The 13,988-nt window shown below is 44.8% G+C and overlaps 1 protein-coding gene across 3 annotated transcripts in view; it reads right to left on the bottom strand.

The window, feature by feature from the left end:
• Positions 1-5,595, bottom strand: part of LOC119325194 (RNA polymerase I-specific transcription initiation factor RRN3-like) — a 7,431-nt gene extending 1,836 nt beyond the window's left edge. Inside the window, exons 1-13 of one of the 3 annotated variants that reach the window (XM_037598943.1) lie at positions 5,321-5,595; positions 4,224-4,396; positions 3,297-3,401; positions 3,137-3,208; positions 2,983-3,054; positions 2,668-2,901; positions 2,129-2,239; positions 1,928-2,047; positions 1,743-1,844; positions 1,110-1,178; positions 857-963; positions 204-287; positions 33-123 (exon numbers count right to left, since the gene is read on the bottom strand). In XM_037598943.1, coding sequence (XP_037454840.1) covers positions 33-123; positions 204-287; positions 857-963; positions 1,110-1,178; positions 1,743-1,844; positions 1,928-2,047; positions 2,129-2,239; positions 2,668-2,901; positions 2,983-3,054; positions 3,137-3,208; positions 3,297-3,374 — 1,140 coding nt within the window. In that variant the 5' untranslated portion in view covers positions 3,375-3,401; positions 4,224-4,396; positions 5,321-5,595. The remainder of the gene's footprint in view (positions 1-32; positions 124-203; positions 288-856; positions 964-1,109; positions 1,179-1,742; positions 1,845-1,927; positions 2,048-2,128; positions 2,240-2,667; positions 2,902-2,982; positions 3,055-3,136; positions 3,209-3,296; positions 3,402-4,223; positions 4,397-5,320) is intronic. The other 2 variants (XM_037598941.1, XM_037598942.1) reach the window with 2 other exon arrangements.
• Positions 5,596-13,988: the final 8,393 nt, after the last annotated feature.

Genomic DNA, 13,988 nt, shown 5'->3' with positions numbered 1-13,988 from the left:
TGTCGTAAAAGGAATATGGTGGAATAACTAACCTGGCAGGTCGCGTAAAATATTTGATGATTCGGATGGGCTGTGGTCCCTCTGTTCTGAAGGACACAATATTCATCGCACCAGTCCAATAATCTGGGTGAAGCGAATAAAGATGATTTTAGATCTGAGAAGAACATCAAGAAAATCACAAAGAGATGAATTTCTTTACACACTTTTTGAGTATACCAAGAACCGTATCAGCGGAAATAAACCTTGCCCGAGACAAATAGCTTCCAACATAAGAAACTGCAGACATTCTGTATTCAAAACATGAGTGGTAATTAGCATTTCTTCAACCTGTACGAGCTTATGCTATAAATGGGGATCACAACAGAATATACTACTGACTGTAGCCAGAGAAAATATGACGGGTGTATGTATGAATTGTCTGTGTAAACATTTCTGGCCACAGTTGTGGCAACTTGGCAGAGAGACATGTCTATGGCAGATGGCTGAAAGATCAAAGAAAGCATGGCTCGATGCAACTGTTGTCACAATGCAAACACCAGCCACAAGATTATCATTGTCAAACATGACTAAAGCACAGTGTGGCAACAAAACAAAGAATCAATGAATCGTCACAACATATAAAGCAAGCTGTGATCATACAATGTATTCCTCACATGCTAAGACCTGGTGCATGTAGCTCCCGCTTGCGCAGGGTCCAGGGAAGGGTCCGACCACTTTGGGTCTATAGTACGCAGCCTTTCCCTACATTTCTGTAAGAGGCTGTTTCCAGGACTTGAACCCATGACCTCATGGTCACAAGGCAGCAGCTTTACCACTGCGCCAAGGCTCCCCTTCCTCCTCACATGCTAAGACATACCTCGAAATTGGATCCTCTTCCTTGTTCAAAAAAATGTCGGTAAGAAAAAAAGCAAATTCAAGACCGCAGATTTTAGGATCCAGTGAGCAGGCATAGAACATGATAAACTGCAAAGTTACAACAATAGGGTGAAATATAAGAAGGTGAAGTGAAAAGAAAAATGAGAAAACATGAAGGTGAATAAAACTCAATACAAGCTTGAAATCCCAGTGAATCTAGCTTACACATACGCCAAATAACAGAGAGTCCTGACCTGGCAAAATTTTGATCTGTGCACCCTCAGCACAGATGCTCGAAATATAGTCTTCAGAATGTCAAATTCCTGACCAGTTCAAACCACAAGGTGAGAAATGACAGATTAAAAATATATATGCCAATCAGCTTCAACAATTATGTTTCCTTGTTTACACTACTCCATGAAGTTCACAAAAAGGATGGCATTTTTTACATTGACACGGTCTTCAAGATTTTAACTTTGACAACTAATTTGTAATAGAGTGTATGCATAAAACCCAATATAACTATAACATTCTAGAGCTACTTTTCAAGACAAACATACCTATGGTTTTCAAGTAACCAATCTAAATATTGGCAGTCACAAAGCGAAAATACCAAGGTGAACATGGTCATGTCCCAAAGCGAAAATACCAAGGTGAACATGGTCATGTCCCAAAGCGAAAATACCAAGGTGAACATGGTCATGTCCCAAAGCGAAAATACCAAGGTGAGCGTGGTTCAAAGCTTTAAAAGTTTGACTGAAGAAATGTTCAAAACATCACTTACTTGTGAACTGGAGGGAGTAGGAGAATTAAGTTGGGGGTACTAAAGTATGATAACAGTTTTTTTCTTTCCAAAGAGCAGGATGTACTGCAGAGTACATACTCACCTTATCTAGATACCCACGCTCCGCACATGACTTAAGGTGCTCGCATACAACAACCATTAAACTGTCAAGCTTTTCGGCACATGCATTTCCTCCAAAAAGGACCTAGCCGACAAAATGAGTACTGAGTCAGCAACTTCGCTATTAATGCTACACGATTAGATAGGCATAAGTTTTAAGTACAATACATGAACCTTTGTTCCCGCTTGTCCAAGGCCATCCTCATCCTCATCCAAATCTTCAAGCTCCATTTCAAATATACCTTTGTTATGCTCCCCTTGAATAATATCTTCCCAGGTTATATTAACCTGCAAAGTTCACCAATCAACAAATGTCAAGAATTAGTTGCAGGATAGAGAAAACAGTGGCGACACGAAAAAAGAGCATACATCCAACTCCGTGAGTAGATCCACAACTTTTGCCAGCAATGTAGCCCCAATAAGGTCCCCCATTCTGTCAGTATCTAGCCCCAACATGCATTCGACAAACGAGACCATCTTCTGCAAAGACATAAAAACAATGCTCTATGAAATAATGAACAAAGTTGGTGGTTGACTTTTCCATGTATAAGTGGGACACAATCAGGAATCATATATTGTCAACACAAAGCTGATGCAAGGTAGCCCGATGCAAACTATCACTTGATATAGAAGAAGCTTATAAGACCGAAAAGACCTTCACATAAACATACAGAAGCTAAACGATAACAAGTCGGCGTTGGTATTGAAAATATCTGCAATTATCAAAGATGTAGGCGTGTAGGATCTGCAGATTTAACGCTAATTGGAAGTTGAACTGGAGCGACCAAGATACTTTTTCAGCATTTATGTATTGTTGGCCTAGGAGTTCACACAAATAAGGAAATGCAAGACATAAAATAAAACAGAATTGCTACGAAAACAGATAATACAATAGTGTCCAGACGTACAGCTTTGTTATCAAATAACTTCGGCATGCTCCGATCTATTATATCCCTTAATACCCTTGGTGCTAAGGGTACAGTAGTGGAGATCGTTTTCAAGCTCTCGCACAGATGAAAAAAAATATCCTTCTTCCTTGAAACCGCCCATCTAGGCAGCTCATTGCGTTGAACAAGAGGCGGAGTAAAGTTGTTCACAAGCATCTGCAAACATTCTCTGAGATACTGATCTGCCACTGCAGCCTGGATGGACAAATAATCAATTAGTCAGACACCCATAAGCAGATTATGCAGAAAATAATGTAAGTGCAATTAGAAGAATACCAATCTGGTTATTAGGTCTAAGAAAGCATCCAATGTATCTCTTTGCAAGTACCAGATGCGGACGGTAAATATCTGAAATGCATGTTGTTAGTGAGATTCAAGTAACTCGACAAACCAAATGGAGATGCAAGAGTAGTACTCAATATGACATTACATTGTTCAAAAGCAAATGATGGTACGTGATGTCTATTTTGGATACTGCTTCTGACAATGCCTTCAAAGTCGTCTGGAAAAATAGGCAATATGTGCATTTTATTAGAAGCAATGTTAAATACAAAAATAGTAGATAGATGAAAACAGGATCAATGTCTTACCACATACAAAGCCTCTTCATCAGGAGTCTTTTTCTTGCTAGTGTCTAGAGTGCTTACCATCTTATTATATTGATCCATGTCATATGGGTCAACCAGAAGCGGATCCTAAATAAAAGACAAAGGGTGTCAATGGTTCAAAAGGCATTCCTGAAATGTATATCGTTGATTGATGCCACCCAAGAAAAACCATGCCCGCCATGGACTCCTCTTGGTATGGGATCAAGCTGAAGAGTGAATTACTCGATAATCTTAGTCAAAACAGGAACGGATTTTCACACAACATAAATTGCCCAGGACAACAGTACTTTAGGTTGTATCTCTAGCGAGTATGGTATGACAGTCACTCTTGGTAGAATGCATATATACAGCAATAAGATCGGCTTGAAGAGATACTCGTTAAGCAGTCAAAACAGGAAATAACTTCAAATGAGGTCCATAAACAACATGAGTATTATTCTATCTAGCGAGCCGGTTATGGACTTATGGCAGTCCTCCATAAAATGTATATCTACAGCAATAAGAAGTATTCTCTAAAAACCTAGAAAAGGTAATGCCTGATGCCGAAGGAATCTATTTGTTCGCCCGCAGAAACATGGAACATCGGGAAGCTCCAAGTGATTTTCAGGTATGAATAGAAGAAATAACATGCACCTTGCTGCCTAACCCACGATGGCATTCAAAAATTGCATTCATAGGAAAATAATCACCTTCCAATTTCCCTAACTCTCACACTGCACATCCATCTGGCAGTCTCCCTCACCGTCAATAACAGCCTTGAATTTCGAACTTGAACCCATTACAAGATGTGTCAATATTATTCTAAAGAGATGCATTATGTATAAATGGTGATAAACGAATGCATTTGCTATATTCATTTCAATATTACACAACAGATACCCTGAATGTTTAAGGGGTGGATGGAAGCACCTGGCTCCCCAAATTGACTTCAATAAACGCAACAGAAGTGAGCACGGTATATCAAGGGGTCCAGAACTCCATAAGGCCCCAGAACCCCAGGTCTTCTCCCCATAGGAAGGATGCCTTTATGATCACTATATGCCCTGCCTTTGCCCGAGCAGTCCCATGGAAGAAGATGCGAGCTGTATATCAAATTACAATGTTTACTTGTTTCTGACTTCCACAGAGTAACAACAGCAATTTGAACTAAATTTTAAAAGGCCAGTCACCATCAAATTGAACATTAAGCATTCCAACGAATTAAACATTACTCATATTCAAAGTGTTCTCACATTTGGTTATTATGTTAAAGTTAATATTACTTAGCTAAGTATCACCTCTTCGAATTTTTTAAATCATGTCTCATATCTGTTTCAAGGCATTCTTTAATGTTAGTGGCTAACTCTCATGTAGATGAGAATTAATTAAGTCACATCTAACTCTTAGTCTCTTATGCCATTTGATTTTACGCGAAGTTTTGTGCGGATTTTTTTCTTTTCTTTTTTTATTTGATTAATCAGATAGTGTAAGGGTTAGATGATACTTTGTTATTTCTCATCTAGATGAGAATTAGCAAATCCGTTCATTAATATAGTACCATGGCTGATGTGCTGAACCATTTGTTGCCTGAGAGGTTTTCCAGTAGTATTGCCGATTTAACAGGCTTTTCAATGTGCATACTCTTGATTTATTTATGAGGTGCCGTGGTAAGCTATTCCGGCTCCGTGATTGCAACCGACACTGAAATGGGGGATATGCATTAGGAATTTGGAGTCCAAAGCAACAGCTCCAAAAGCTGCACCAATTTTATCAGCAGCCATCCGCAGCTCCAACTCGAATCTCTAAAATTACAAAGAAAAAAAATACAAATGGAAGCTCAAGAGTCTATTTTTACCAGCGAATGCAATCCCGGCTGTAAAACGCTAACGTTCGAGCCGACGAGCCAGCAACGAAAGGAGCGTTTCCCCTACTCCTCGGGCTCCCCGGAAATAGCCCGTGGTCGCATCACTCAGACTAAAAATGCAGACAGGCGAGCAAAAGGCGGGCTGGAGCAAAAAAGTACGTACCATCCGCAAGGACTGGAGCACGTGCTCGACGAGCCGGAACGCCACGGAGTCGCGGATGGGCTTCTCCGCCTCCACCGCCATGTCGTCGCGCCACAGCTCCGCCCCCATGGCCTTCGCCCCTGGCGCCTCCCTGGGAAAGATATCACGCCTGGGATCCCTAGTGGAAGATAGAAACTCCAGGGCCCAGTAAGCGCGGAGGCGAGCGAGCGGCGCGTCAAGCTCGGGGCGCGAAAGGGACGCGGAGTCCTCACCGGTTCGCCGACAGGGGGGAAGGGCGGCGGCGGCGAGGCGATAGAGGTCGAACTACTACCCAGGTCCTGATTTCCTACTGGGCCGGCTCGCGGATAATAATTTTCAGCCCACGGCCATATAATTCGAGCCCGGTATAAAAAGCCCGGTCGGGTCAAACAGGGTTCAGGTACCCACACAACTTGTCTCTAAAAAAAGGTACCCACACAACTTTCTATGGAAAGGTTTTTTTTTGCGGGTGAATATGATACTTTATTACTCAATCAAAGGGCATTCCACCTTAGACCTCGTTTGGTTTGGAAGAAATCAAAACGTAGGAATTAAGAGTATTATAGGAATTTAATAGGATGACACTTGCCATCCTAAGGAATTGTCTTGTTTCGTTCCCACGCATAAAATGAGCTTTGAGTGGATGTGTAGAATCCTTCAAAAACACAGGAAATGAATAGTATTCCTATGAAATTCCCGTACGCTTTTCCTACAAACCAAATGCATCTATAGGAATTTTTCCTCTGGAATCCTTGTTCCTACATTTTTCCTATAGAAATCCTCCAAACCGAATGAGTCCTTACAGAGTTCAGGGACAGCTCCCGGGCCTGACCAAATCCAGTGCGATTCTCACATCTACCATAATTTGCTAGGAAATGGCTAACTGCATTTTGTTCACGCCTCACATGCATGACCTTAATTTCTCTTCCTTCCTTAGGCTGCGTTCGGTTGGCATGGTTTTGAAGGGGTTTGGCGGGGATTAAATCCCATACAAGTCAAATCCCCCCTCCCAAATCCACTCCAATCCTCCTGAGATAGAGTGTAACCGAACAAAGCTTAAGGATGTTCAAAATTGTGTCAACCATCATAGCATACCTAGACCTCCGAGCCTGCCCTTGAATGATCAGATTCTTGGCCTCGAGACAACCCGTCTCCAAGATGATTGTTAGGGATGTCCAATGCATTGCAAAAGCTAGCCCCTCACTGCAGGCAGCCAGCTCTACCTCCAGCGGATCCACACAAGAGTTTAGTGACATACAGGCTGAGTACAAGATACCACCATTTTCGTCACGCAACAGCATGCCACTTCCAGCCGTACGATCAACAGCATGGAACGACCCATCAACAGATAATTTGGTCCATCCTGTAGGCAGGGGAGACCATGCATGCTTTGCTTGTTGCACCGCGTGAGCATATGCCGGCGTAGCTTGTTTCCCATGAGGAAGAAGCACCAGTTTCCCTTTCACATGATCCGCATCAGCTTGTTGTTGCATGTTACTCAGTGTGTCAACATAGCTAAGCAGGAAGCGTCGAGAGGACTCGATGTCCGGTGGCTTCTTGTTGTGGACGATCTCATTCCGCACATGCCAACACCTCCATAGATTCATGAGGAGGCACATGCGATCATAGTCGGAGAGGTCGGCGAGAACCGGAAGTAGCCACTCCGATCCCTCGTCCTTCATCGAGCGAATATCTGGCAGGTTCCAGTGCTTTCCAAAGCTCAGTCAAACAGTTACTCGTCATTGCCTTCCAAAACTCAACCGCTCTGGGACACCTGCAAAAGGCGTGGTATGTATTCTCCCGCCGAGGCATACACAGGGGACAAACATCAGTTTGTTCAAGAGTTTGGTGATGCTTATTTTCCCAAGTTGGCAAAGAGTTTGTCGCAAGACGCCACACAAAAACGCGCATCTTTGGAGGAGCAGGGCACCTCCATAAATAAGCCCCGACGGCTCGCCGCTCGTCTAATGCCCTACTCGCTGCGACACAAGATGGCCGAAGACGCTCGTTTAGCCCCAAACGGTAAGCGCTCAAGGCGCCCGAGCGTTTAGGCGCCCAAGACAGACGTACAAATCTTTAGAATTTCCTCAATATCTGCATGAATGAACCACCTTCGGAGCAGGTCCATCCGCCAATTACCACGATCATCCAGTAACTGGTCCACACGACGTAAACGACAGCGACCTTGAGGAGAAATCGGCATGCTGGGTTCCCCTCTCTGTATCCATTGATCCCGCCAAATACGAATGGATGTAACATTACCCACACGCCAGATAATCCCCCTCTTCAATAATTCCATACCATGAACAATAGCTTGCCAAGTGACCGAAGCACTGCTAGAGAACACAGTATCAAGCATGTCACCATTTGGGAAATAGTGTGCCTTTAGGACACGCGCACATAAACTATTCGGGACTGTGAGGATATGCCATGTCGGTCGGAAAGTTAAAATGCCCCCTCGGGCCAAAGTGTTCATATGGGTCGCTTTGAGAGGGAGCATTCTAACTACAAATAACTTGATTAGAAGGGGGTGGTTTGGAGATAGTAAATGTTCTTTTTGTCGGAGGGAAGAAGATATTAATCATCTCTTCTCTCATTGTTCGATAGTAGATTGTTGTGGATGGTCATGAAATGCTCGTTTGGCATGCATGACATCCCTGATGACATCCAACACTAGTTTGGAATCTGGATCAGAAAGTTTAATAAAAGCGATAGAGATCTTATGTCAGTTGGGATTTTTGCTATTTTCAGGACATTATGGAAACTTAGAAACAAAGTTGTGTTTGATAATAGCAGGGTTACTGATCCCTGCATTCTAGTTAACATGATCATTAAACGGTTGCATGATTGGTATGTGTTGCAGAAAAACCAAAAAAAATAAAGGCGAATGACGGCGGGCGTAAGGCAGGTTGAACAGGTTGCGAAGGAGGTCTTCAGAGCGGCACACGGCTGGAGAGCAGGGGCGCCGAGGCTTCAAGGATGAAGCTGTTCCATGGCTCCTTCGTGTTGGGAGATGAAGATTCTTCTTTCTGCAACCTGGGTAGCGCGTTTATTCTGCTTTGTTGTCTTGGTCTGGATTTTGTAATGAACTGAGTACTTGTGGCGCTTTTGCATGTTGTTGTATGGAGCAACATTATCGTCTCCAGGTTAACATCCTGGCGCTTGTGCTATGGTGTGAGGTCTGTCGTATTGGGTTGCTAGGAGGAGAGAGAGGATGGCTCCTTCTCTCGCGGCAGCTCATGCCTCTTGTGTAGCTTCTTGTAGTTCTAGTTTGTTGTAACCAAAGACAATGTGGTTTCTTATAATGAAAACTGGAGAGGGAGCTCTTCTTTTCCAAAAAAAGAACCCACTCGTTCCTAGCCGAATAGCCCAGGTAAGCAGTCTACATTCTCTTCTCTCAAAGAAAAAGGGGGTAAGTACCTCTCAAAAAAGGGGGTAAACGGTCTACAATAAAACGGCAGATCCTATTAACAAACAATTTTCAAATTTGTTGACATGTTTGTAACTTGAAAATATTTTTAAAATTATGAACATTTTTTGAATCGATGCATATTTTCTGAAATTTTGAAGAAAAAAAAGTAATATTCCTAAACATTTTAAAATTTTGCCAGCATTTTTGAGAATGCACGAATACTTTTTCATATTCATGAACATTTTAAAATTTGCAAGAATATTTTATTTGTGCACATTTTTTGAAATTCAGAAACCCTTTTAAATATATGCAAACATTGCTAATTTAGGCAGTTCTATAATAATAAAAAACTGGCCAATAGCAGATCTGTAAAAGTGTGCCAAAATATCACAGTGGAGCCGACAAGTGACTGACTAAATCACGGGGGAGTGATGAATCAACGGGGAGGAGTGGACGAGGCAGGGGGGTGCAACACGAGCGGGCGGGTGGGCGTGTGAGTACTAGAGCATGCTAGTTTTAGCCAGGTGCAAACACTTGTGCGATGAAGACGTGGCAATGAATCTTGCGCCGTGATTCGTGTGTCTGATCCAACGGTACATAGCGCTTTTCACATGAAAAATGCCTTGAACTGCAGTTCATTAGCATTTGGGATATCTTTTAGCTAGGGGCCTCAAAAGCCACAATAAGTTTCGGAAGAGAGCAAAACTGATTGGTTTGCAACACGGACATGAGTCAAATCAAATACCATTTTATCAACGACAACTTAATTTAGCTGCATTTCAAAGCAGTTGGCCCACATGAGGTCATCAATAACTAAAAATAGAAGAATAATTCCACATAAACACAAGCAAAACAAGAAAAATCATCACCATCACTCGAGTCTAGACTCCAGAGTAGTTGTCACATGCAGGGATGTAGCCCGAATTTTGGGCTAGGCGGTCCAGTTGACATAAAAATGTTTACACCGTGAATACAGCATACAAATATAGTAGCAGAGGCCGAGATATTTAACTGAGGGGGCAATGCCCTCCCCCCACGCACCCCATATTTGAGGGTATGAATGGAAATGTTGAGTCCTACTGGCCACCATCGTCGTAGTCATGGTCCTCCTATGGGCCTTGTTTAAACCGTGTGGAGGGCGAGCCGCCAGGGCGACAATGGTGAAGCCGACACCTGCTACAAGGGATCCGTGTGGTTGGTAGCGATCGACCACCCGTAGGTAAGCGGTCTACATTCTCTCTCCAAAAAGGGTAAGCGATCTACAATAAAACAGCAGATCCTATTCACAAACATTTTCCAAATGTGTGGACTTATTTTTAACTTGGGAAGATTTTTAAAAAATCACAAAAAATTGAATCGATGAATATTTTCTGAAATTTTGAAAAAAATATTCCTGCACATTTTAAAATTTTGCCAACATTTTTGCGAATTCACTAATACTTTTTCAGATTCATGAACTTCTAAAATTCACAAGCATCTTTAATTTGTGCACATTTTTTTAATTCGGGTACACTTTTTTAATATACACAGACATTGTTAATTTAGACATTTTTGTAATAAAAAAACCTGGCCAAAAACCAACCAAAAAAAAAAACAAAGCGTGCGTGTTTTTAAAAATAAAAAAGGCATGGATAAGCTAGAAAAGGAATAATAAAGCTAGTTACTTTCTACTATGTCTCTCTTTCCATTCTAATAATCTTTTTGTTGCAGTCAGTGTTGTGGAATCGTGGTATAGTTTTCCTTTTTCTGATCTTGTGTGCATCTTATGATTTTCTGATTAATGTGTGCACAGCCGGCCACTTTCCATCTAAGAAACAAAAACACGTCACATGCCCTCACCAACCTCGTTTTTCTTTTGAGCCCCTACTAATACAAACACATGGTCTTCTTTTCCAGGCATCTCTTTTCATAATTTTTGTATCGTGTCGTTGATTACCAAGTACAGACGGTATTAGAAGATGAAAAAATCTAGGCAAGAAAGGGGGAACACATGAACTACAGTACTTACAAAATATTCAGAAAAGAGCCTTTGAGATCAGGCAGAGATGGCCCTGCATTTCTGTAGAAAAATGAGCAGAGCGTAGGCAGTACAGCACACCAAACAGTGCATGATCAGCGGCACCGCCAATGTGCATGCACCATGCATGGTTCAGATCAGAACACTCCAAATGATGGCGCACACAAACAGCGTGACATGGTTTGATCACTGGATCATGCCCTCGCAAGCGAACAGCGCATCATTCTGCTGCGTCTCGTGCATGTGGCCCCGGTCGCCACCTGGTCGGTCTCGGCTCCCATCATGGATTCACCTCACCTCACCTCACCTCAGCCCGACCTCGGTTGTTTTCCGAATCGGACTGAACGGAGGCGTGCAGAAACAGTCGCCTGAACCAACGGACGAAACGAACCAAGGAGGGAAAACAAACCTGCCGCTGATGGTCCATCCAGCCACGGGTAGGTTTGGTGGGTGAGGGGGTGATGAGCTGCCGATAAATAATGATTCTGGGGTTCAAGTCTTGGAGGCGAGTGGTTGGTTGCATACTTGGATGGATTCATGCGCGGACAGCGGCGTTGCATCAGGGGGGCGGAGGAGGGAGCAGACGCGTCTGAATGACGCAACGGTCCAAGCAGAAACAGTGCAGAACTGGTGAATAATGGCGTCATGATTCGTGAAGGTGCAGTTGCGGAGAGGTTGGCTTCTGTCCCAGCCTGGCCCTGGACCGGGAGATTGCACGAGGGGAAAGAAAGGCCATGGGTGCTCGGCGACACAGAGGTTAATGGTGGAATTAGGCTGTAAATGTGTTAGGATCACGGTCATGGGCAGCACGGGCTCACGCCGTGCGTGTGTTGTGCTTAATTGCTACAGGATTCGGCAAAAAAAATTGCTACAGGATTCGGCAGGCTCCGGGTTTTGGCCGGAATGGACGCGTCGCCTGGCGCTCGAGGTCCAGGGGGTGTATAATAACAGAAAACCGCGGATTTGATGCTCGTGGTTGCAGTCGAGGATCGTGAGCTCGTTTCTCTAATGTTCACGAGCTCAAATTAACGGTCTCTCCGTTTCGAAAAAAATTTAACGGTTTCTGACCTACATGGCACCGACGACGCCCGTGCCCATCTATCTTGCCCTGTTTGGTTCCAAATAAGTCCAAAAGTGAAAAAAGTGACTTATTTTCCCAAACAGCCCCAACTTATAATCCACCCCAACTTATAAGTCATAAGTTGCTCCACCCCAACTTAAAACTTATAAGTCACCTTCTTTTATGTGGGACCCACCACCTTTTCTCCTTCAGGTCCACACTGGATGCCCACCCGTGACCCATCCCGAGCTCGATTCCACCACGCACCCAAACCCTCGCCGCCGCCGCCCTCCATCGCGAGCTCGCCCCCGCCACAATCCTTCCGATCCAGCACGCCGCCTTCGAGATCCAGTACGGCGCCACCCGGATCCGCTCGCCGCCCGGTCTCCACCATGGCCGGTAGGAACTCGAGGTTCCAGCTCAACCTTTTCGAAGATTCCCAAGGCGCCGATGAGGAAGACGACTTCTTTGGTGACGGCTCCCAGGTCGGCAACTACTCCCCACCGATCTGTGCGCGTGCTGCTCCGTTTAGTGCTCCGGCGGCTGGAGGCTTCTCTCCGCGCGTGGGTGCCCTGGGCGCGACGACTGGAGGCCTAGGTGCTCTGAGCGCGGCGGTTGCCGGCCTCCCTCCGCGCGTGGGTGCTCCGAGTGCACCACAGGCCCCGACTTTCGTCGATCCGCCCGCGCCGAGGGGACTGGGCCTGAACTCCGCGTTTCCTGGCCTGCCAGAGTACCAGCATGTTCTGCAGTCCCAGGAGGCCCCTCCCTGTCGACGCAGCGGCAAGCATGTGGTGGCCACGACTGGACGCGGTCGAGGTGCGGGCCGAGGCGCAGGTGGCCGAGGAACCTCATCCAGCGCCGGCATGCCTCCTCGTCCAGCGAGGTCAGGGGCTGGTCGCGGTGGTGGTGGTGTCAAGCGCGGCAGGTCCCTGACCAATGCCGCAAGCGCTCAAACTGAAGGCCACATTGACTTGGACGACGACGAGGAAGGCCTCTATTGGACCAGCTCCAGCATGCTCCAGAACTCCGACGAGGAGGAAGACGACTCTGATGAGGTAATATTTGCAGTGCTCATGTGTTTCACAATTGCAATGTATCACATAGTATCGTTTTGTAATCGATTTGCAATGCATGACAGCGTGGCTTTGATACTGCTAAACGGAATGAACAAAGGCTAGAACTCTTTCTAAAATTAGTCATTCGCGAGATTAGTAATGGGAACCGCCCAAACAATCAAATGGTTGCTGTTGGGTGGAAGAACATATGCAGAGATTTTCGTAGATCTTGTGGACAGAAATATAATGTGAAGGCTATGAAGAATAGGTATACCCAAGCAAAGGTCTTGGCAACTTTCTAGAAAGAGGTGCAGGTGAAGTCCAGTGGACTAGGCCGAGGTCCAAATGGTGAAATCCTGGCAAGCGAGTCATGGTGGCAAGCTAATACCAAGGGAGAACCGAGTGCTACAGAGTATTCAAGGATCGAGTGCCCCCTATCTAGATGTTTTGATGCAGATCTTCGATAATGTGACAGTGGATGGAGCATCTGCATTTTGTCCAGGATTTGATGAGGAAGACAACCAGCCGCGCAATGGTGTTGCAGCAGATCTTTATGATCTCACTGGAGAAGGCGACACATGCAGTCCCATGGGCAGTGCCAACAAGAGGGCTAGTAGTAGCAGCAAGAGGGCCACCAGCATTGCAACGACAGGAGAGAGCCCTTCCAAGAGAACCAAGAGTCCTATGGTTAAAGCTCTTAGGGGGCTGGTGAATGAAATCAAGATTGACAGGGAGGAAGGGAAGAAAAAGGAGGACAATTATGCCAAGAGGGAGGAGGCTCGGTCCAGGGCAATTGTAAATGCACAAGCACAGATCATGGTGTAAAAACGCCAAGCAATTCAAGAAGAGATGGATCAGTGTGTAGCTCTTGCTAAAGAGTGTGGGGTAGCTGAAGCATCCCGTAGAAATGTGGGTGGCTTCGGAGTTGTTCATGGATGCTAACAAGAGGGCCTTTTTCAGAGCTATGCAGACTATTGAAGCAAGGCTTGCGTGGATCCAAATGCACTGCCAGCAGAGAGGAATTGTGACCAAGAAGTAAACTGTAGCAGTGTGATGCTAGTAGTAATCATGTTATGTCGTGTTATGTGAACTTGAATCATGTTATG

This window comes from Triticum dicoccoides, chromosome 6B (assembly GCF_002162155.2).
Source record: "Triticum dicoccoides isolate Atlit2015 ecotype Zavitan chromosome 6B, WEW_v2.0, whole genome shotgun sequence".
Taxonomy (NCBI): Eukaryota; Viridiplantae; Streptophyta; class Magnoliopsida; order Poales; family Poaceae; genus Triticum; species Triticum dicoccoides.
Note: the sequence above shows the minus strand (reverse complement) of the source record. Positions and strands in the feature narration are given on the sequence as shown.